The sequence below is a fragment of the Xiphophorus couchianus genome, chromosome 23 (genome assembly GCF_001444195.1).
Source record: "Xiphophorus couchianus chromosome 23, X_couchianus-1.0, whole genome shotgun sequence".
Classification (NCBI taxonomy): domain Eukaryota; kingdom Metazoa; phylum Chordata; class Actinopteri; order Cyprinodontiformes; family Poeciliidae; genus Xiphophorus; species Xiphophorus couchianus.
In genome coordinates, this window is record NC_040250.1 from 26,962,351 (window position 1) to 26,985,794 (window position 23,444).

Consider the following 23,444-nt stretch of genomic DNA (forward strand, 5'->3'; position numbering starts at 1 on the left):
AGTGAAAACAGGGTAATATATAAAATAGATTTAATTTCAAGCATAATTTATCCAGTAAAAACGTTTAAAACACGCACCAACACGTAATGTTTGATCCAAACAGCAAAACGTTGGCCTGTCAGATTCAGAGGTGAATCTGACAGGAGGTTTCAGACAAGCACATCCTCTGGTCAAAAAGCAAAACATTAAAATAAAACTATATATATATAAAAATAAAAAAAAATGAGACCATGAAGCGGCCACGTCCAGGACACGACCCTATGTAGCCTGCCGCTTCCTCCTGGACGCTAGGTCCAAACTTTTCAGTGCGTCCGACTTTCCTGGTCCGATCCAGGAGTCTGTGGTGACGGTTTCCTCGGAGCTCTCACGGTTCAGACTGAGAGGAGACGACTGAAGAGGGGAGGACTCGTCGCCCGACCCATCCAGAGGTTCTGCAGAGAGAAACAAGCAGGCAGCGGCTCAAGAAACGGGCAGGAAAACACGGTTCCTGTTGCAACACAACGTCCCAGAATGTATGTTTGACTTTGTTTTTTTTTTTTTAGTATGGTGGAAATGTTTGTTCAACATTCTCTGAAAACTTTCAAAAATACTTTTTGGTTTGTTAAAAAATGTCAGACTTTTAATATAAGACTTTTTAATGCCACCATGAATGAAATTTAAGACCAAAAGATCTGTAAATAAGGATCGTGCTGTGTTACACTGTATATTGGTAGCCTTAACCTCCATAGCACCATAATTCTTAATTTTTTTCACAGAACGCACCTAGTCTCGTATGGGTTGATGGTGAAAACAAACGTAGTCCAGGCACCGTCAATAAATTTACACATACGCATGATAGATACAAAACAAGCTAGCTAACTAGCACGCTACCTAGTAGGGGTATATTATTAAATCAATCAAATTTTATTTGTATAGCCAATTTCAGCAACAAGGCATTTCAAAGGGCTTTACATCATAAAAACACCAAAACACAAAGAATTAACATAGAATTGACAATTGAAACATTACATTTAGTCAAGTGCCATCATTAAATTCTTAATCTATTATGCATCTAGTTAGCATTAGCCTCAAATCAAAGAACATAATAAAGATGTCTGCACGCATCTCAAACGTCTACCTAAAAAGGTAAATGAAGGTGTTTGTTCTAGAGAAATCAGATACATGAAATATATGAGATGAAATAGTCCTGCCACAAACATTTGAGGCATTTTAAGGCCTTACTTTTAGATTCATGAATTTAAGACTTTTTAAGGATGCGCAGACACCCTGCATCAGCTGACCTGTCCTGTTCCGGCTCCTGACCTCACTTCCTGCCTCCTCCAGGTTCAGCCTGCCACCTGAAGGGTCGGGGTAACTCCTCTGAACGGAAGCAGCTCGTTCCTGGAGGTTACAAGACGAGCAGAAAAGTCAAGAGACGGACTGTAAAGCGAAGAGTCATGCAGGTGCAGATGATGGTCACCTGGGGGCGCTGTGCCTGCTTGGCCAGTCTCCTCCTCTCCCTGGCCGACGGCTGACAGATCCTGTCCTGCTCTGGAGTTGGGGGCACCGGAGAAGCCCCGCCCAGGGGGTCTGGACACAACAAGCAGGATCGGAATAAAAACGGAAAAAAGCAAATGGAATTCTGTACCAAAACCTTACAGAGTAAATATTAGCTTTGCTTTCCTGTGCTTGACAGACGTGTTATTAGGGTGAGGTGGTAAATCGATTTTATCAATTGAATTGAATTTTTTTTTTTTTTTTTTTTAAATGTGGTTTTTGTCATTTGTGATTTTTTTTTTAAAGAAAGCAAGAACAACAAATCTATAAAAATTGAAAATCAGATCTGGTATGAAAAAAATATATATTTAACGTATATTTAATTTCCCTTTAGGACTAATAAAGTTTTGTAAAATGAACTGATCTGGTTGATTGAGTCTATATGTGATCGTTTTGATAGTTAACGCTTCAGAAATAGACACTTAATACCGTTTAAGTATCAATTCAGAACAAAGAGGAGAAGAAAAAGCTGTTTAAAATGAGAGAATTGCTGCAAACAAACACTAGAGACGGCATTCATTAACAGTCTGCTGCATTGTCCTACCCATGAAAGCGCTCTCAGACTCAAGCAGGAAACCTCTTCTGGATGCACTGCTCACACTCCTCTGTAACACACACAAACACACACCATTGGTCACAAATCACCTCCAAAAATGCTACAAAGTTTCATAATTTATTTTGAAAAGCATAATTTCTCACCAGATAGTCGTTTTGCTCAGGTGGAGACAGGTCTAAATAATCTGGAAATGAAACATGTAGGTTAGATTTTCACCTTCAGACAAACTTTACTGAATTAAAGCTGAGTGATGCGTTTCTACGGCAGTGATTTTCTGAAGAAGTAAGGCCTCAATTTTGTTCCCAGGAAATGACTGGTGAGGAAATGAAATCATAATGTAAACGTTGATACCATCCTGGACAGTAGATCTGTGGCTGCTGTGGTGATGATAGGAGTCTCTGTAGTCCCGCCTCCTCGTACTGGCCACGCCCACTTCCTCCAGTTTGGCGTCCTCTCCAGAACCCGCCCTCGACTCTCTGTCTGCCTCAGACACGCAGACCAGTTACTGTGGTTTCCACTAGGACAGTGGTGGGCACACTTCCACTAATCCGCTAAAAGCAGAGCTAATTTTTTTGTTTAGTGCTTTAGCTAACGTTGCAAATGTTTAGCTTACTTAGCTTACCCTAAATTTACTTTTCTGGACAAATTCTAAAGCATTAAGTTACTCGTCTGTTTTATATGCTTTCAGTTGGATAAAGTTTGACATTTGTGTTGAAGCTTTGATGAATGATGTTTATATTCATTCTCTTATTTTGAAATGGGTGAAAACAATTTATGCAGCAGTTCCACTTCCTCTCTTCACGCTATTTATTTCAACAGTAGAGAGCAACATGTAAAACACAAATACATTATCTAAGAAAATAACTGAATACAATCAAATCTGGAAATTTACATGTTTGTTCCAGAGGTTTGGAGGTGTGAATCAACATGGTTGAAGTTGGTGCTTTAGCATTAGCTTCAACTAAATACCTTAATGGTGTGGCATTTAGCATTGACTTCAACTAAATACCTTGTTAGTGTAGCACTTTAGCATTAGCTTCAACTAATTACCTTAATGGTGTGGCATTTAGCATTGACTTCAACTAAATACCTTGTTAGTGTAGCACTTTAGCATTAGCTTCAACTAATTACCTTAATGGTGTGGCATTTAGCATTGACTTCAACTAAATACCTTGTTAGTGTAGCACTTTAGCATTAGCTTCAACTAAATACCTTGTTGGTGTAGCACTTTAGCATTAGCTTCAACTAAATACCTTGTTGGCGTAGCACTTTAGCATTAGCTTCAACTAAATACCTTGTTGGTGTAGCGCTTTAACATTAGCTTCAACTAATTACCTTAATGGTGTAGCAATAGCAGAACTAATGATTAGTGTTTTGGGTTTAGTGCAGCTAACTTTTTAGCTAGCGGTGCCCACCACTGCCAAACATCAGCCATGACCATTTAGTACCTGTGTATTTCAGCTGAAGGGAGTCATGGATACGCAGTAGATTTCTGGGCTCTGTGTTTCGGGAGTTTGGCCTTCGGACCGGAGCCTGGAGCCTGAGCCGAGCCATGTCGAACACGTCCACCGCCGGACGCTCCCGATCTCTGGACAGATGAAGAGAAGTTGTCAACATTCAATTCCAGTCCAGTTCTATTATTCTGGAAATGTTGAGCAACTAAAAGGATCTGCACACTAACTTTGTCTCTGAACGAATGGTTAGTAAAGGGTCACAAGGTCATCAGAAAGACTTAAGACTTATGCAGTGCATAACCAAACTTAGCATACATAGCGTTAGCAGAACAAATGTTTATGATTTGCTCTTTTGGGTTTGCGCAGCAAAATTTTCTAGATTGCGGGAATCCCACACAGCAATACACAAGGGACTGCAGTTGTGGGACGGCACCGTCTCAGTTTTCAGATGACTGAGTGAACATCCTTTGGTCTCGGCAGAAGAAGCAGCGGCTCTGATTTGGTCTGACCTGATATTCACGGGCGAGTCCGGCTCCTCCAAGTTCCCCCGCTGCAGATCGCTCTCCAGGCGTTTCTGTTCGCTGCGGAGCTGCCGACGCAACGCCGACAGCTCACTGAACAGGTCGCGGTGGTCTCCTGAAACCCAGAACATTCTGTCTAACTAACTCATCTCAGTGCTGAGCCTGGATCTCTGGATAAAAACCACACACTGAGTGGGTGTTTGAAGAAAAGTAAGACAGTGGAGGTAGAATGAACCCAGCAAACAAACCAGGTCTCTGCTGGAGCTGAACGGGTTTTCAAAGGGTTACCGCACCTGCAGCTCTGAGCTGGTTCCTACGAGCGGGAACAGGAGGGGACTGAAGACCTGATGACAATCGCTCCTGTAAAAAAATAAATACAAAGGTAGAAATAAGAAAACCCCGTTTAACTCTTCTTTATATAGGAAATGGTCCTCTGTGTGTTACTCACAGACAGGGGAGAGGTGGAGGTGTGGGAGTGGACAGTGGCGGGTCGGGAGGCGTGCTGCAGGCATCGCCCGTGTTTCCTCTGCAGGGTCGGGATAGGAGGAGAAGGCTCTCTCTGCACCTAAACACATTCAGATGAGAACTAGCCCGAATTCTGACTGACACGCTCAGATCGTCCACTGGATTACACTGGTCAAGGGTTTTCCAACTGTTTTAGCGTCATGTTGATGAGCTGAATCCAAAAACCACATTGGTTTTGCTCCATCAGGTCGACTTTCTGAACTATGGAGCAACATGAGCATCAAAATTCACGACTTGTTCTCACATCTGGATCGGTTTCCTGCCAATCTGGATCAATGAGTGACGAGCAGGAGGAGAGACTCCAGAGAGGAAATGGAGACGTAACGTTCAATTCACATGGACTTACTCTTATCAGTGTTTATTATTCAATTTACAGAAATCCAAGTTTGTAGCATTTAATTAATACACTTTGCTAGAAAACAATTTTGTTTCTCCTAAAACCGTTTTGGACGAGCAAATTTAATGGAAATGAACTGATGTCACAAAAATGTCATCAATTAGTCAGAAGATTGAATTTCTGTAAATCAAATTAGAATAAAAATCTGAGCTGATGGAGAAAAATGGATGTTGTTTTTGGATTCAGCGGAGCAAAATAATTCAGTTGAAAAAAACAGACGACTTCCAAAAATTAGTTTTTTATAAGCCAGTGTCATCTTTTCCTTGCTAAAGCAGAGGAATGCTCAGAGACATCATGGAAACGATAAAACACATCCATATTTCCTCCTCCTTGTTGAAACCGTAAGAGCGTTTAGCTTTAGAGGTGCAGGAAGTTGATGGGCTGAATGACACAAACTGACCTCGGCCACTCTGGCCTGCCTCTCTCGCTCATACTGCCTCCTCAGATCGGCGCGCTCCTTCTCTTCCGCCTCCTTCTTCTTCCTCTCCGCTTCCTTCCTCCTCTGTTCGGCCAGCTGGATCAGCTCCTCGTTCTTGGCCTTTTGCTGTGAGACAGCGTCACATTTAGAGAGAGACGCGCCAGGACAGGACGGACAGACAGGACGGACACCGCGGGGCCCCTCACCTCCATTTCTTTCCGTTTCTTCCTCTCCTGCTCCTCCTCGTACTCCCGCTGGATGTGGGCCCTCTGCTCCGCCAGCCTTCTCTCCTCCTTCTCCTCCTCCAGTCTCATCCGTTCCCTCTCCTCTGCTTTTTTACGCATTTTCTCGTCAATCTAAGAGTAACGGCGTACCGCCAGTGAGATCCACAGGACGTAAACTGCTCAGTTTGCTGGTTATGGTTTTTAGAAAGGGCAGGACTACTTTTCCAACTGTGTTGGAGTATTTTATTTATTTTAGTATTTCAGAAAGCCGTTACCTGCTGCTTGAGATAAGCTTTGTACTTGTCCTGTTCCTGGAGCTGGAGCTCACTGGGCTGGCTGGCAAAAACTTTACCTCTGGCAAACTGGGAGGTCTGGACATGAGTGAAGCCTGGGAAAAACGAGGCGAAGAATGAAGATAGTTTATGTTCTATACGCAGACCAGAGGACAAAGAAATGTCACAGCAGTACAGAGTTTAAAGATCAGAGTTTAGCTGGTAAACGTTGCAACAGCATGATTTCACCAAATACGTTTTTGAATATAATTTGACCTTCATTATGAGGTTTTGGAACTTTCTTGCTTAGATTTTACTTTCTGTAAAGCCTGCTCTTACTTTACTATCAACATGGTATACACACACTGTACTAAAACTAGACCCCTCTTTTCTTTTAACATTTATGAACCAATAATCAGTCGTCTGGGTTTCCTTAGATACCCAATGTTTTACCAATCTAAAACTTACAGTACACAAAAATTTGTCCAATTGACTTTATGATTGGACTGAGTAGACAAGAGTTGAAAATGAGCAAGAAGTCACATTATGAACCTTACGATGGTTCTAGGAAGAGCTTCAAAAGGCAGAAATGGGAGTGAAACAAAATCTGAGTAACCTTTTTGTTGCAAAAAAAACAAACAAACTGAAATAGGCCGTTCATCAGCTGATCAACCATTTTAAGACGGCAGAATTTAAAAGCCTGACTTTTCGCAAAAATCTGGATCCAGAGTCATTTTCTGTCGTGACCTCCTGATGGCAAAAAAGGTTTTCCCTCTTTCAACACGGTTGTCAATCTGTGCTACATTAGCTACATTTTCATTCATCATATAATTGCACAATTTGACATTACAAAATAAATTAGCTTTCAAATTTGGAAAAGAAACTGTAATTTTTCAATAAAAAGTTTTGCCGCTACAGTGAGCTGTTTTTTGGGGGGGTTTTTTGCCATATCAACATTGTTTTGCTTCTCAAATCTGCAACGAAAACAAGATTTTTCACACGTGTCACATGATCAACAACCGGATGCTGCCACTGGCACAAACCACGAAGAAGACGTCGACAGGAAGTAGTTGGAGGATGATGTGTGACTATTACTTGTCGTGTGGACAAACTTATTCATGTGTGATTTTAGTTGCGGTTAGTTTCTTATTTAACAGAAACACCGCAATAGCAAAATTATGTTTTTCCAACATTATATAAACACATAATGCGGCTCGGGCGGTTGCTGAGGCAAAAACTCGGGTGTGGGAGGAGTTTGGAGAGGCCATGGAGAAAGACTTCCGCACGGCTTCGAGGCGATTCTGGTCCACCATCCGGCGTCTCAGGGGGGGGAAGCGGTGCAGCACCAACACTGTTTATAGTGGGGATGGTGTGCTGCTGACCTCTACTCGGGACGTTGTGGGCCGGTGGGCAGAGTACTTCGAAGACCTCCTCAATCCCACCAACATGCCTTCCACTGAGGAAGCGGAGCCTGGGGACTCTGAGTTGGGCTCTCCAATCTCTGGGGGCGAGGTCGCCGAGGTGGTTAAAAAGCTCCTCGGTGGCAAGGCCCCGGGGGTGGATGAGATCCGCCCGGAGTTCCTTAAGGCTCTGGATGTTGTAGGGTTGTGTTGGTTCACGCGACTCTGCAATATCGCATGGACATCGGGGGCAGTTCCCCTGGATTGGCAGACTGGGGTGGTGGTCCCCCTGTTCAAAAAGGGGGACCGGAGGGTGTGCTCCAATTATAGAGGGGTCACACTCTTAAGCCTCCCTGGCAAGGTCTATTCAGGGGTCCTGGAGAGGAGGGTCCGTCGGATAGTCGAACCTCGGATTCAGGAAGAGCAGTGTGGTTTTCGTCCTGGTCGTGGAACACTGGACCAGCTCTACACCCTCAGCAGGGTCCTGGAGGGTGCATGGGAGTTCGCCCAACCAGTCTACATGTGTTTTGTGGACTTGGAGAAGGCGTTCGACCGTGTCCCTCGGGGAGCCCTGTGGGGGGTTCTCCGGGAGTATGGGGTACCGGGCCCTTTGATACGGGCTGTCAGGTCCCTGTATGACCGGTGTCAGAGTCTGGTCCGCATTGCCGGCAGTAAGTCGGGCTCGTTTCCGGTGAGAGTTGGACTCCGCCAGGGCTGCCCTTTGTCACCGATTCTGTTCATCACTTTCATGGACAGAATTTCTAGGCGCAGCCAAGGTGTTGAGGGGATCCGATTTGGTGGCCTCAGGATCTCATCTCTGCTTTTCGCAGACGATGTGGTCCTTTTGGCTTCATCAGATCGTGATCTGCAGCTCTCGCTGGATCGGTTCGCAGCCGAGTGTGAAGCGGCCGGGATGGGGATCAGTGCCTCCAAATCCGAGGCCATGGTCTTGAGCCGGAAAAGGGTAGAGTGCCTTCTCCGGGTCAGGGGGGGTGTCCTGCCCCAAGTGGAGGAGTTTAAGTATCTCGGGATCTTGTTCACGAATGGGGGAAGAAGGGAGCGGGAGATCGACAGGCGGATTGGCGCAGCGTCTGCTGTCAAGCGGGCGCTGTACCGGTCCGTCGTGGTGAAGAGAGAGCTGAGCCAAAAAGCGAAGCTCTCGATTTACCGGTCGATCTACGTTCCCACCCTCATCTATGGTCATGAGCTTTGGGTCATGACCGAAAGAACGAGATCGCGGATTCAAGCGGCCGAAATGGGTTTTCTCCGTAGGGTGGCTGGGCTCTCCCTTAGAGATAGGGTGAGAAGCTCAGTCATCCGGGAGGGACTCAGAGTAGAGCCGCTGCTCCTTCACATCGAGAGGAGCCAGTTGAGGTGGCTTGGGCATCTGGTCAGGATGCCTCCTGGACGCCTCCCTGGTGAGGTGTTCCGGGCACGTCCCACCGGGAGGAGGCCCCGGGGAAGACCCAGGACACGCTGGAGGGACTATGTCTCTCGGCTGGCCTGGGAACGCCTCGGGATTCCCCCGGAGGAGCTGGAAGAAGTGGCTGGGGAGAGGGAAGTCTGGGCCTCCCTTCTGAAGCTGCTACCCCCGCGACCCGACCTCGGATAAGCGGAAGAAGATGGATGGATGGATGCATATATAAACACAGTTTTGCACATATTTGTCACAGAAACACAGATACTAGGAATCTGAGTTGATATCAATGTAAACCAAAAGCTAAACTGGGGAAAAACATCTCAGAGATCTATGGAAAACAAAATAATAAAGCACTGATTTTCATCAACTGGAATAATATCATTTAATGTCATACGCCTTACTACAACTTGAGACTCATAGAATCCTGGTGTGTTAAAGGAATCGGTTAGAAAAGCAGGTAAACAGGAAGGAGGATATCTACCAGGCAGCCTGTCAGCAGAGTCGTAGCTGCTGCTCTGTGTGACCCTGGCGGCGGGGTGAGGCTGCTCTGCCAGGCGGGTCGTCATGGCAGCCGTGGCTCTCCTCTGCCACAGCTCCGGGTTGATGTAAGCCTCTTCGTTCAGCTTGTGCATCTGCTTGAGGTCGGCTGGGCCGATGGAAAACCCACGTGAGGATCAATGGGAACTTCCTCATACTTTTTTTTTTCTCACAAAAACAGAGAAGAAATCAGGACCCACCGATGAGATTGCCCATGGTGTCCCTCAGAGGAGCTCCTCCCCCGCCTCTCCCCCAGGGCTCGTGGTTTTTCATGTCGGCCTCCAGCTGGGCCTCCAATCGCTCCCTCTCCTCCCTCTCCAGACGCCGGCGCTCCTGTTGCTCCTGGATCTGCAGCACGGCACGACTCCGTTACGCAACACGACAAAGGGCAGCATCACACACTTCTTCCGTCTTCCTCGAGTCTCACGCAGAATTTAGACGGAACAATCGTCTGATGTTTTTGAGCATTAAAAAAAACCCAACACTAAAATCTGTCATGAAATGTATTGTAGGATGAAACATGTTGGGTCTTTCCTCCAACACTTAACACTTCTTCCATTTCAGACATAGTCAAACATCTGAAGTCAGCTTTCAAACCACCTCTGACACTGTGTCCATTGTCTATACACCAACAATTGAATACTATAAATTTGGATTATTACCGGTGGGATATTGGAGAACAATCTAAAAAGAAAAATATATATATGGTTTTTTTACTCCATTTTCTTTAGTTTCTACACAGCTTGACTATTTCAGTTCCATGTTGGTGGGTTAGCAGGAAAGACAAAATCAGAGGATTTTAAGATGCTACTCTGAATTAGGGGATATTGTGTATTCTTCAGGCACATGTTGCTATTTTATAGCTCAATGAAGAAACTGTTATCTTCAGTTGTTATAATGCTGTATATAGCAAACATGACTTGACAGAAAATTGACTCGGCAATTTGATAAAATAGCATTTAAGGCAATGTTAACTTTTGGCTAATTTTGACTCGTAACCTAAAGTTGACTTCTGAAAGGATTAAGTTAATATTAACCATTATGCTAGTGTACAACGACAGGATAGTGATAGCACTTGTGCTAGCATTAGCTAATTTTGACTCAAAAGTTAAAGTTGACTTAGGGAATGATCTAAGTCAGTGGTCTCTAACCTTTTTATTACCGCGGACCGGTCAAGACTTTGCAATTATGCTGCGGCCCGGGACCGTCAGATAATGCTTCTGCATGTTGGTGTTGCAGCTAAGAAAAAGAAAAGTCCCCCCCCCCGCTTTTCCCTTTACGACAATCTTACAACGTCCTGCAGTGTGTGGTGTGTTACGTGGTGGTGTGTTGAATATGCCCGAACTAAAATCATATTCAACATTGTCTTGGCCCTTTCATCGCAGCCTGTTGGGTTTTTCCTGACTGGGAAACAGGAAGACGGGCAGCTGGAGAGTTTTCGAAAAATGAGGGAGAAGTATAATTTAGATAAACATGAATTTTACAGGTACCTGCAATTGAGAGACTATTATAAGACAGAACTCACAACTCAAAACCACTCCTACCTTTTTACTCTCTCTCTCTCTCTTTGTAGTGTAAGCACACCTGTTACCGTGGCAACCGCCTGCTCCCCGCAAGACGAGCAAAGATTACGTTAAAAACATAACATTCAGTCTGTTACAATATCAAGTTTCCAGGCTTGATATTTATTTCTCAATTATTAATCAGCGCTTCCCTGAACACAGCGATGGTTGATTGACTAGCTGTACTTGGTGCTAACGTGGCTAACATGAGTAACAGTTTAATCCAAAACCTTTTCTGCTAAAATAAAAATCTTTAGTGTATGTCAGATACAAACACATTGAATATTGATCTGTTTAGCTAACGTAAGACTGTGTAGCAGACAGGCTTCAAGGTGTAGAAGTTGTATCAGTTCTGCCTTTATGCTGTACTTAGCTAACGGGAAGCTAACGGTGTTTGTGAGACGGCCACGCACGCGACCACGTAAAATGTGCATCAGCCAATGAAAAGCGGCCCCTCTGGTAAGGCGCATTCAAACAGGCCTTGTCGCCACACTATGACGTAATTGGCCTAATAAGAATCAATTTTATGTAATTAATCTATTGTTAATTCTAGTTAAATTTCATATTCATAAATGCAAATCTTCTGGCAAAAAGCCTTTTTATCTGAATTACAACACTATGCAGTAACTATACAGATCTCTACCAATCCCAAAGCTGTAAAGACTCTTGAAGCCCCAAAACTCTTTAACTGTATTTCCTGAAACATTGTCTTATTTCCGTTTGTGCTCCTTGTATTATACTTTCTATTGTTTTTATTCCTTGTAACCCCAGGGATTTTTTTGTTTTCCCCCATTCTATACATTGTATTGACATTTTGATGCAATAATAATAATAATAATAATAATAATAATAATAAGGATGCAGACCCTGAATTCGGACACAGCTAATATCAGTGTGGTTGTTGGAGGACTGAGCTACGTCCACATGGCGGCGTCATGTCAGTCCTGTGTGTTTCAGTTCAGTTAGAAAATAAAAAAGGCAACTTAAACTCTGACAGATCACCAGTAGAGTGGTAGCTAATCTACCACATTGATCACTTATTAATAATGGCAAATAAACATCAAGCCATACAAACATAAAACTGTAATGGACTGCATATTCTGTTTTTTTTGTGTGTGGCAATATTAATATTATTATTAAAAAACAGTAACATAATAACAATATTAAAATATAATAACTTTATGTTATATTACTACTATCATTATCAATTGTAATAATAATTATCAATATAAATAATACTAATTATTATTATTTATTATACTGATAATTATTTATTATTGTTATTAACAATAATTATAGTTTATTAGAATCATTTTAGTATAGTACTTAGCAATATAATAATTACTAAATTACTAAGTATCATATTAATTATATTTTATATCATTAATTGTATATTGATTAACATACTAATATATTTATATTAATATTGCTATTATTATTATTACCTATAATAATAATAATAATTAATATAAACTAGTTAAATCTTTTTTTTCCATCATCCATTTATTATCTAGTGTGGACAAAACCTTTTTGTACTGTGGGAGGAAGCCGGAGCACCCGGAGAGAACCCATTAATGCACATGGAGAACATGCAAACCCCATGCATAAAGAACCAGGCCGGGATTCAAACCCAAGACTTTATTTTCTGCAAGGCAACAATGCAATCACAAAGCAGAGGTTGAGCACCAGAGAACAAAGGAGATGATTGCTGATTTCAGGAGGAACAAGATTAAATCAAACCCAATTTCCATCAAATCTCCCAAGATCCAAAGACGTATCTTGGTCCAGTCTGTTGTCCAGATGAACACTGAGGGGTTCATATTGTTCAACAACCATCACTTCTTCTCCCATCTAAAAACTCAACCTCTGCTTTTGTTAAAGAGGTTGAGTCATTAGACTCAACCTCTGAAGTTTGCTTCTTTTCACTGCGAACTTCCCCAGCCAGGGAAGTTTGTTCTTTGGGATCAGAGAAATCGTTTCCTGGGACAGATTTCTCTTCCTGGGTCCAGTCTTCTAAAGCTGCTTTTGTTAAAGCAGAGGTTGAGTTTTTAGATGGGAGAAGAAGTGATGGTTGTTGGACAAAATGAACACCTCAGTGTTCATCTGGACAACAGACTGGACCAAGACGAAATCAGGAGCAGCGTGACAGATGTAACAAGCAGTCGTTCAAAATGTGGTGCAACAAGATTTTTTTGTGTGACGTCTGCGCGAACGTTTCCTCATTTCTGCGCGACGTCTTTCCTTCTCGTTGCAAATGTTGCACCCGGGTAAGATGGTTCTTTGGACCTTGTGAGATTTGCGATAATTTTCTCTTAAGATATGGGTCATGTCTTTAAATGGCGATTTTGTTAGATCCAAAGACTCAACCTCTGAAGTTTGCTTCTTTTCACTGCTAACTTCCCCAGCCGGGGAAGTTTGTTCTTTGGGCTCAGAGAAATCGATCCCTGGGAGAGATTTATCTACATGGGTCCAATCTTCTGAAGCTGCTTTTGTTAAAGCAGTGGTTGACTTGTTAGACTCGACCGTCTTTTCATTGTAAACTTCCCCAACCGGGGAAGTTTCTTCTTTGGGAAAATTAGATAAATTGTTCCCTAAAAGGGCAGTCTCTACATGAGTCATGTCTTCAAATGCCTTTTTCTCCAAAGTTGAGTTTTCAGACTGAACTCTTTGAAAACTCCCAGAATGGCCTGATAAGTCACAGCATTTAGAAAGATTGGAGATGTTCTGTACTACAGTCGTATCTTCAAGAGTATCTTCTTCTGAAAACTCTGTTTGCTGTGAGTTTTCTCCATCCAGTGTCGTTTGCTTCCCATTGAAAAGATAAACATCATATTCCATGCTGTCGTCTTGAGAACTACTTATATCAAATTTGACACCAGGAAATAGTGTCTTGACAAGTTTCCTCACTCCGGTGGTTATCAGGTATCCGGCGCCAAAAGATAAGGGAAAAAACAGGGTGGCTGCTAAAAGCTTTTCCATCTTAAAAATTGTTGCAAAAGAGAGTCCTAAGGTCAAAGTGCTAACGGTCAAAGAGTTGCTTGTTGAATACCTGATGCTTTGAGATGGAAGCATTCATAATCTCAGATGATCTTTTATCTATGATATAGATCTATATCATAGAAATGATTAATCATGACGGACGTCGGAAGTTTATATTTCAGGAGGCTGGGGATTAAAACAGGGATTTTAATAGTTAAATATTAAGTTTAGATTGACAATAGAATATTAAAACCATTAATTTAAGTAGGTTTTTATCGTTCTATCAGGTTTACAATTTTGAATCATACTTGACTTAAAAATATCTTCAAAGTAAAACTAAATGTTTGGGTTATTTTCATAACCCAATTTCTGGGTAGAAGCTGTTGGGTCATAGGTTGGGTTAGTTTGACCAAATATTGCTGTGGTCCCCAACCTTTTTATTACCGCGGACCGGTCAAGACTTTGCAATTTTGCTGCGGCCTGGAACCGTCAGATAATGCTTCTGCATGTTGGTGTTCCAGCTAAAAGAAGATAAAGCCTTTTCTTTTTCGCCCCGATTTTCCCTTTACCACAATCTTACAACGTCCTGCAGTGTGTGATGTGTTACATGGTGGTGTGTTGAACATGTCTGAACTAAAATCAGGCATATTCAACATTGTCTTGGCCTTTTTATCGCAGCCTGTTGAATGTGACAGGTAGCCAATCAGAAAGTGTGGTGACGTAAGAACGGAGGGAATCCCAAACAGTTGACATGGCAACTGAGAGTCCGGTGGACATCGGAGGTAATATATGGAAATGTTTATTACTATATATAACGGTCATTTTTATATATGTTTATCATATGTGGTTATGTTTATTCAGTTAAAAATGTTAACTACCAAAAAACACAACTCGCCTCCAAATCATAGAGCAGCAAATAGAGCGGCTGATCCCACCGTCTTTTATCAAACGCCTTTTCTTTTTGTTTCGTCTTTTATAGCTTAAAATGAGCCACAAACAATCACTGCTGCTTCTACATTGTCATCCATGTTTGATTATTCTAAATTTACGTTTGGTATGTTGGGGGTTTTACTGGATTTTCTTCTGGAATCAGGATGTTGGTGAGTGGAATCGGTTCTGTGGTGTGTTGCTCCTGCCGTGTGGCTGGACACAAGAAATGATCGAACCTGTTGGACTTTTATCGGCTCTGTGGTCACTGAGGTTTGGAAAATCGGCCGATAATCCTTAAATCCTGCCGTGAACCAGACATAAAACTCACAAGCTCTACTCCTCTCGTCTCGACCACTGCCCTAACGCTCTCTGACTCTGGTCGCTATGGTAACGTTTACATATCCCTTCAAAATAAGATACAGATGCGCCACAAAAACAAACATTTTACTTTTGTGAAAATTTTAACTCACGATAATGACTAATGGAGCCCTGAGCTCGTTTCTCTGTAACCAGACGGTCCATCTGGGAGTGATGAGAGACAATGACACCAGAAGTGTTGCTTATGCTCAGGATGCTCATGGTCTCTAGTGGAGAATCAGTTTGAACCTTCATTGCCTCATTAACAGCTGGTCACCAGATCATGCAGAGCTTGGAATGTGGGAATCACCTACCAGGATAAATCCATTCTCCTGTCTCTTCTCTGGGCCTTTTCCCCTTCAAAGAAACTTTCCAAAGAATCTGATCTGTTTCTGACTCATTTTGCTGCTTATGGCTCAATGTTGGCGTAACCGAGAGAATCCGGTTAAAGGGTTTTCAAAATAAAAGATCCTCCAGACTCAAATAATACATAAAACGGAAATATTTAATTGTTTCTTGCGCAGCCCGGTACCAATTGGTCTACGGACTGGTACCGGTCCGCGGCCCGGGGGTTGGGGACCACTGATCTAAGTTAATGTTTCCCAACATTCTAGTGTAAGCCAACATGATAGTGTTGGCTTACACTTACACACACTTTTTTGCTAATGCCAGATTTTTAGCTGATTTTGACTAACGTTAACCTACTGAGTGGATTAAGGTAATGCTACCCTACATGCTAGTTTAAGCCACCACCATTCCTGGCAGTTGATCTGATCCAACAGATTTCATTGTTTGCACTTAAGGATAATGGAACAAACATCTTTTCTATCTAAAAGGGAATTTGCTCCACCAAACAGGTCAGGCAACAATAAATCTGATCTGAGAAGTAAACTGGAAGAGCATGGACCAGTACTTCATTTCTAGGGAAAGTAAGCGGTATGAAGATAGGATTGAAGTGGATCTGGGATATTAAACATCTAAATGAGGGAAAAGATCTCAAATATTTCTATTGGCTAATAAAACAGGCTCTAAGGAGACAACTTTCCTCTGTCATCTATCCTTATCTAAATCCATTTTACCTTGGTGGAAGGAATGTTGCTCCCACTCCTGCAATCTTCCTGTCAACATATCACACACTATGTAATGAGCACATAAACATCCCAACCATGATGATCCAACTGGGTGATGGTGACACTAACGCACCATCCTAATCAGAGAGGAAAAAATGGACTCTGTAGTATATTTGGATAGATTTCCCCCTACCTGTTGTTTCAGAGCATCTCTGTAGCTCAGAATCCTTTCCCTGGAGCACCTGGACCTCTCTGAGGGAAAGTCTGCAACGGCAGATTCACTGCGGCACCTGCCAGAACCGTTTCACAAAAACAATGACTAGAGTCGGGGATTGTGTTCTTTCTGAGGTTCTATCACACCTTAATGCACTTACTGTAACGGAGGCTCTGGAAAACTGTAGCCGCTATGCTGGCTTTGAGGACTGTGGTTCTCCAACTGGCTGGGCACAGCTCCCCCTGGTGGCACATTCCAATAGGACGTGGGGATCTTTGCATTGGGAGAAGGAAAATGTCCATCTGGGAAGAGATTGGAGATGCTGGGTTGAGCCTAAAACTAGAGATAACCAGAGTCTTTCAGTGTCGACTTGATTCAGATTTTTAGGGTCACAATTCAATGCAGAAATGATTTTCAATTCAGAAACCAATTTTTCTATTCCAAAGGTTCAGAGATTCTGTTTAAATGATGTGACTGACAGGAGGAACAGACAAACAAATAGATTATCTATTTAAAACAGTTCTATAAGGTTCCATACTGTATCAAATTCTATCCCTTTATAGTTAAAAATAGGTTTGTGCATAAAATTCTGTAACTTAAATTATCAGTGTTATAACTTGGTTTTCTTAAATTAAAATATTAAAAAATCAAATAATTACTCAAAATATATTCAACATATTGCAGTATATTGGCAAATAGGAGTGGCAAAGACATAAAAGTAAAAGGCTCAGAGGAGGAGCTTGGCCCTGATAGGCGGAGCCAGGTCCACACAGGCGTTTCACACAGTTGAATAGTTTCCATTCAACTGTGAAAAATCCTGTTTGAGGATTTTGCACTGTTGAACTTTGAGAAATCCTTTTGCATTAAAGGATTTTTCAAACATGCATGTAAGAATCTAGGTAACACTCCAGGAATGTTTTTGATGAGGGATTAATATTATAACATGATATAAAGCTCAAAAAAGTTGATTTAACATAATACTGCCCCTTTAAGTGTCCTGCAGTGCAGAAAGAGAGAGCAGCACTTACAATAGCCCATATTTGGGTCAAGCAGGTTCCTGTTTCCGTAGTACTGATGGGGTTCTCCATATGGGGTTCTGTAAGCTTCCCTTAGTGAAGAGGGCGGCTGAGGGAGGAAGGCGTTGATTCTGGAAGAACCCAGACAGACAGTGAGTTAGAGCATCATAACAAGAAACATTGATAAAGACCAAGCTTTTATTGTGAAGGAGTCCAATGAAGTTCCTGTTATACCTGTGTGTCAGGCTGCTGTGCTGGCTGCTGGGAGATAGATGTCCTTCCCTCAGGCCCAGAGCGGAGCTGTACTCCAGCAGAGGGGACTGGAAGGCAGCATCTGGGATGTCCCTCCCTCTGACGGCAGCTCCCTCCACACTGGCTGTGGTTCTGGATGACGAGCCGCTCGCTGCGGTCGCTGAAGGCTCAGTCATAGCAGGACCTTCCCTCCTGCTCAGACCCAACTGTCTGATTCGGTCCGGCTGCAGCGGGCCAGACAACAAATTTATCAAAAATGATTCAAAAGAAACATGCAGTGATTTGAGTGATTTGAACCCAGACTGTTAGTGGCGCCACCAGAAAATGTTCATAGAGGTGGCCAGAAATTTTTTTAGCAGGACACAGCTTAAAAATTACTATATATAATTATGTGTTGTATTGTGTTATATAATAATGGTTTGGTTTTACATTTACGTCTTAGTTGAAGAAGATGACTTTGTATTACTTTCTATGACATAAACATGAGTCTCTGGGATGGCCAGCATTTTTCAAGTGGGGGGACCATGGTCCCCAATGGCCCCCCACTTGGGGACTGTACCACTGCAGACTGTATATCATGTGACAGCTGACCAGTTTCTCAGGGTCGTTCGCTCCTGTCGCAGCAACCTTCAGCTCCAGATCCTTTTCCCTGCAACGACGACACATGCAAACACATCATGTTTCAACAAACACACAGTTATTCTCTGAGGATACACCATGCAAATATATCCACACACAAACATTCTGTTCATTTTGTCACTTTACAACCACAAACTTCTATGGATCTTAATGCATTCATACTGAGTCCATTTGGTTCAACACTTTGCAGAAGAACCTTAGAGCTAGAGAAAAATCTCTATATATCAGCATATGATGATTATTCTTAATGATTTGACAAAATGTAATGTTCATTGTTTATTTTGTAATTTGATATTGCATTATGTTATTGTATCAAGCGCTAGTGGTTGATAAATGCTACGGACTTGAGGAGGTGTGAATACTTCTGCAGGGCGATGTACCTCTTCTTGTTGCGGAGCTGCTCAGCTATCTGCTCCTGCAGCTCCTGCCTGTAGCGCTCCTTCTTTCTCTGCAAAGCCTCATTTGTGTCGGCCGCTCCTGGATGCATAGAGAGAGCAAGCTCAACTCTTTATTCTTAGGGAACAAGTCACAAGATTTAATATCTGAAATATTGGATTTTACATTTTTATTCTGGAAAAAATGCCTTTACAGTTTACAATTTACAGTTATTGCTTTAAAAAAAAAAGAGCAGAAAAGCCTCGTTACCTATTACAAGTCCAGTCACAAAGTGACTGTTCCCGTTTTTTCGGAGGTCAGGTTGGAGCTACAGGAGAAACCACGTCGTTAGAATTCACCAAACAGAAATAATAAGAATACCAGACAAAACAGGTGATTCCCAGTTTGAGAAGCATTAAGGTAAATCTATTCACTAAATCCTGTAACATTTTTTTCCCCAGACACATGACCTGTGTGCGGGGCTGCACAGTAGGTAGCACTGTAGCAAGATGGTCCTGGGTTCGATTCTGCATGGAGTTTGCATGTTCTCCCTGTGCATGGTGGGTTCTCTCTGGGTTCTCCGGCTTCCTCCCACACTCCAAAAACATGACTGTCAGGTTAATTGGTCTCTCTAAATTCTCCCTAGGTGTGTGTGTGTGTGGATAGTTGTGTGTCCTGTCTGTTTCTGTGTTGCCCTGTGAGACTGGCGACCTGTCCAGGGTGAACCCTGCCTCTCGCCCAAAATGTTCGCTGGAAATAGGTACCAGCACCCCTTTTGACCCCACTAGGGACAAGGATGTAAGAAAATTAATGGATGACCTGTGACTGAGTGACTGAGAGAAGCAGTAACCTGAGCCATGTAGCGTCTGTAGTCCATCCGCAGTTCATGTTGCAGCCGGTGTTTCTTCTTCTCATACTCGGCACCGAGCGGCAGACCAACGCTGCAGCTCTTGTCTGTCAAACACACCCAGCAATTTGAAGCAGAGACAAATTGTGGGCAAGGTTTTATGCTGAAAACACAACCCACTCACCCATTTAGGAAAAATATAAACTGTTTTTTCATCAAACAGGAGAGATAACTCCAAAGAAACTTGACAGATTTCCTGTCTTTTTTAAGGGCAGTATTATGTGTCTTCCAGGCACATAGTGCTCTTTTATGACACAGTCAAGCAACTATGTTGCCTTCAGTTGTTATAGAAAATGCTTTATATATCAAACATGACTTAAAGGAAATTTGACTTCATAATTTATCGCCTTGAAATTGGGCCTGCTTTTCGCAGACGATGTGGTCCTTTTGGCTTCATCAGATCGTGATCTGCAGCTCTCGCTGGAGCGGTTCGCAGCCGAGTGTGAAGCGGCCGGGATGGGGATCAGTGCCTCCAAATCCGAGGCCATGGTCTTGAGCCGGAAAAGGGTAGAGTGCCTTCTCCGGGTCAGGGGGGGTGTCCTGCCCCAAGTGGAGGAGTTTAAGTATCTCGGGATCTTGTTCACGAATGGGGGAAGAAGGGAGCGGGAGATCGACAGGCGGATTGGCGCAGCGTCTGCTGTCAAGCGGGCGCTGTACCGGTCCGTCGTGGTGAAGAGAGAGCTGAGCCAAAAAGCGAAGCTCTCGATTTACCGGTCGATCTACGTTCCCACCCTCATCTATGGTCATGAGCTTTGGGTCATGACCGAAAGAACGAGATCGCGGATACAAGCGGCCGAAATGGGTTTTCTCCGTAGGGTGGCTGGGCTCTCCCTTAGAGATAGGGTGAGAAGCTCAGCCATCCGGGAGGGACTCAGAGTAGAGCCGCTGCTCCTTCACATCGAGAGGAGCCAGTTGAGGTGGCTTGGGCATCTGGTCAGGATGCCTCCTGGACGCCTCCCTGGTGAGGTGTTCCGGGCACGTCCCACCGGGAGGAGGCCCCGGGGAAGACCCAGGACACGCTGGAGAGACTATGTCTCTCGGCTGGCCTGGGAACGCCTCGGGATTCCCCCGGAAGAGCTGGAAGAAGTGGCCGGGGAGAGGGAAGTCTGGGCCTCCCTTCTGAAGCTGCTACCCCCGCGACCCGACCTCGGATAAGCGGAAGAAGATGGATGGATGGATGGATGGATGGATGAAATTGGGCCTGTCTCTTTAAGAAGCTCCTGCTCTTTTTGAAGCTCCGCCTTCAGGGAGTCATCACAACATGGCTCCTCTAATTTAACAATGTTTTTACCATTGTTGCACTGAAAAGTAGCTTGAATAAAGTAGCTCAGCAGTTCCACCAGGTGTTTCCTAATTGCTGCTGGCTAGTCTGAAGGAGCTGAGTGGAGGGGTTGCGAGGAAGAAATGCTCTGTGAGGCAGAAGCTCAGTAGCTTGGAAACTGAAGCGCCGAGAAGGCGGAGCTAGGCCCACCTAGGCATTTTGCGCAGCTGAATGGTTGCCATGGAGATTAAAAGCCTTCTCAAACTTGCATGAAAGAATCAAGGCAACACTCCAGGTATGTTTTTGATTAGGGAATAACATTGTAACATGATATTAAGCTCAAAAAGTCAATTTTATATAGTACTGCTCCTTTAAATTCTCTGAATGTTTCCATTATTTTTTTTTTTGCTATTATTTTGTGTACCATAACAATAAAAATATACCTTTTCCTTGGATGGTAATCCTTGGAGGGATGTTCTCTTTTACGGTGGACCCGTAGGCTCTGCAGGGTTTTGCCTGTCAGTCAAAACCAGAGGAAGCTTTTGGATTAAAGCTGAAGTTTTACAAGCATAACATAGAATTTAATAATCATTTAATATACTTAATAGCGTCTTAAAACAGCGGAGAATTCTGAGAAATTCAAGAGTGAAATTTCACCATGGAAGATGTGAAGAAACTTTAAAGTTTTTGTTTGACTTTTCTTGGGGGGTGGGAGGGTGGAGGAACACATATCAATATTGTCATCTTGTAGTGATTTTCCACACAGACCTAAAAAACCCGTCAAAAACAAAACAACCCCATGGAAGGGCAGAACAGCCATGGCCACGTAGTAAAAAAAAATCTGCAGCATTAGTGTTTGTTGTGATGGTTATAATGTCAGCTTGTTCTGCGGAGGGCTCAGATACATATTAGTGCTTCAACCAGTTTTTAAACAGCTATTGTTAGCAGTTAAACTATTTTGAAGCCAAAAATTACAACATTTGTGTTACTGCCAGGTTTGGCCATGACTATATGTGTTTCACAAACAAGCATCTATTATTTACGATTGTACTGTTACAAATGTGTCCTCGTCACCTTTAAATAATTTAACCTTTATATGTCCCAACAGAGTATGTAAGAGGCAGGTTTATAGGAACAATTGTAGCAGACATACCCTCATTTCCATGTAGGGAGGGTCTTTTTCTAGACTGGCCTTATCCTCGGCCACTCGCGCCTTGCGTTCTCTGATGAAGTTCTCCAGCTCGTCATCCATTTCCTTCAGTAGAAAGTACTCAAGAAAGCCAGGATATCAACCACCCACTTCGGTTCACATAACGATCTAAACTGAATATGGAAAGAGAGCTTGTTAGCGGCATTTACATGGGCTTAAGCGCTCAGGAGGTTACTGTCTCTTTAAATCTCCGTTGTCAGGCAACGACAATGGACAGCGTCACATTCTTCACAGAGAGAAGCAGCTAGTTCAGCCGCCTGGTCTAACGGCGAGGCTCGTCGTTTCTTCTGTCCTACATTATGAGCTACATGTTAAAGTATCAAACAATAACAACGAAGAGAACGTTTGTTTAAAATTAGCTTAAGGTTATCCTAGCTAACCCGTTAGCTTTATTCAAAAGCAAAGCGAGTCAGCGTGAACTGTACGGTAAATAAATCAACAAGTTATTCTTCGTAAATATAAACTTCCTTTAGTCCCTTTTAGAATTGCCTTTCTACCGCCAGAAACTTAAGCAAGCTTACCTTTAGCGGCCTCCGAACTCAAGAGGTTCACCGAATTAGCGCCGCTTTTGCACTTTTACGCTGTAGCGCAACAGTTTTGGAAATTTAAGTACTACCGGTTTAGGTTCTCTCGACTGTCAAAATAAAAGCCCATTCTTTAAATCCACTTGTACTTTTTCAAATATATTTAATAAAAGCTTATTTTGTTAAAAAATAAAATACAACGTGAAAGATAACGCACATAAACATAATACACATAAAAACACACACACGAGATAGGCAGAAAATACATAGCACATCCCACTGCCTCCGAATAAAATTCTGCATAGAATAAAAAAATATATTGTTGCGGTTTTGGTTCAGAATATGAATAACTTGACAGTTATTGAATATTGCTATTCATGTCAAGATGTAGATTGTAATCAATATCAGTGCAGCCCAAATGTTTTAAAAAATTCACCGTACAAGCAGTAATATTGAGTAGTTTGATTTTCAGTAAATAGTTGCTTCACTTATACAATATTGTTCTCAACACATCTGATTATCTTTATTGTTCCACGTGTTTTTGTCCCCACCATCAGCTTCACAAGATGTGGAAGTTTATGGCTTAAATTAGCTAACTTGAGCAATTTCTGAACTTTAGCAACATTAGCTCTAATGCCATATTTACGATGGCATTAGAGCTATTGCAGATAAAACTTTTTTTTTTATATAAACTTCCATCAATAAAGCTCAGAAAATGTTAGATTAATATCAGAAATTGACGAGAAAAAATGTGGAGTTTCCAAAGCTGGAAATTTGCTAGAAAAAAAACGTACATTTTGAGATTATTCATACGTTTTCTATAAAAATAATAACAAAAAAAAATTTCTGAGTTTCAAGAGTAGAAAATTTGCCAGAAAAAGAAACTTA

The 23,444-nt window shown here is 42.6% G+C and overlaps 1 protein-coding gene across 3 annotated transcripts; it reads right to left on the minus strand.

Annotated features, from left to right (window-relative positions):
* Window positions 1–13: 13 nt before the first annotated feature.
* On the minus strand, window positions 14–22,651 carry LOC114139539 (centrosome and spindle pole-associated protein 1-like). Of its 3 annotated transcripts, XM_028009531.1 has the most exons (27): window positions 22,554–22,651; window positions 21,976–22,145; window positions 21,266–21,338; window positions 19,505–19,608; window positions 18,925–18,982; window positions 18,660–18,756; window positions 18,232–18,289; window positions 17,623–17,864; window positions 17,401–17,519; window positions 16,533–16,674; window positions 16,352–16,448; window positions 16,168–16,206; window positions 9,461–9,608; window positions 9,205–9,369; window positions 5,907–6,019; window positions 5,614–5,763; window positions 5,390–5,533; window positions 4,516–4,632; window positions 4,361–4,427; window positions 4,056–4,182; window positions 3,541–3,680; window positions 2,444–2,572; window positions 2,236–2,276; window positions 2,081–2,141; window positions 1,460–1,569; window positions 1,281–1,380; window positions 14–431 (listed from the first exon to the last, which is right to left on the minus strand). In XM_028009531.1, the coding sequence occupies exons 2-27, from the start codon at window positions 22,072–22,074 to the stop codon at window positions 259–261; spliced, it is 2,913 nt and encodes a 970-aa protein (XP_027865332.1). In that variant the 5' UTR covers window positions 22,075–22,145; window positions 22,554–22,651; the 3' UTR covers window positions 14–258. The 3 variants fall into 3 exon arrangements, with proteins under 3 accessions (XP_027865332.1, XP_027865330.1, XP_027865331.1); XM_028009529.1 differs by lacking the exon at window positions 16,168–16,206; XM_028009530.1 differs by lacking the exon at window positions 16,168–16,206 and having other exon boundaries at window positions 1,267–1,380.
* Between the last annotated feature and the right edge of the window lie 793 nt (window positions 22,652–23,444).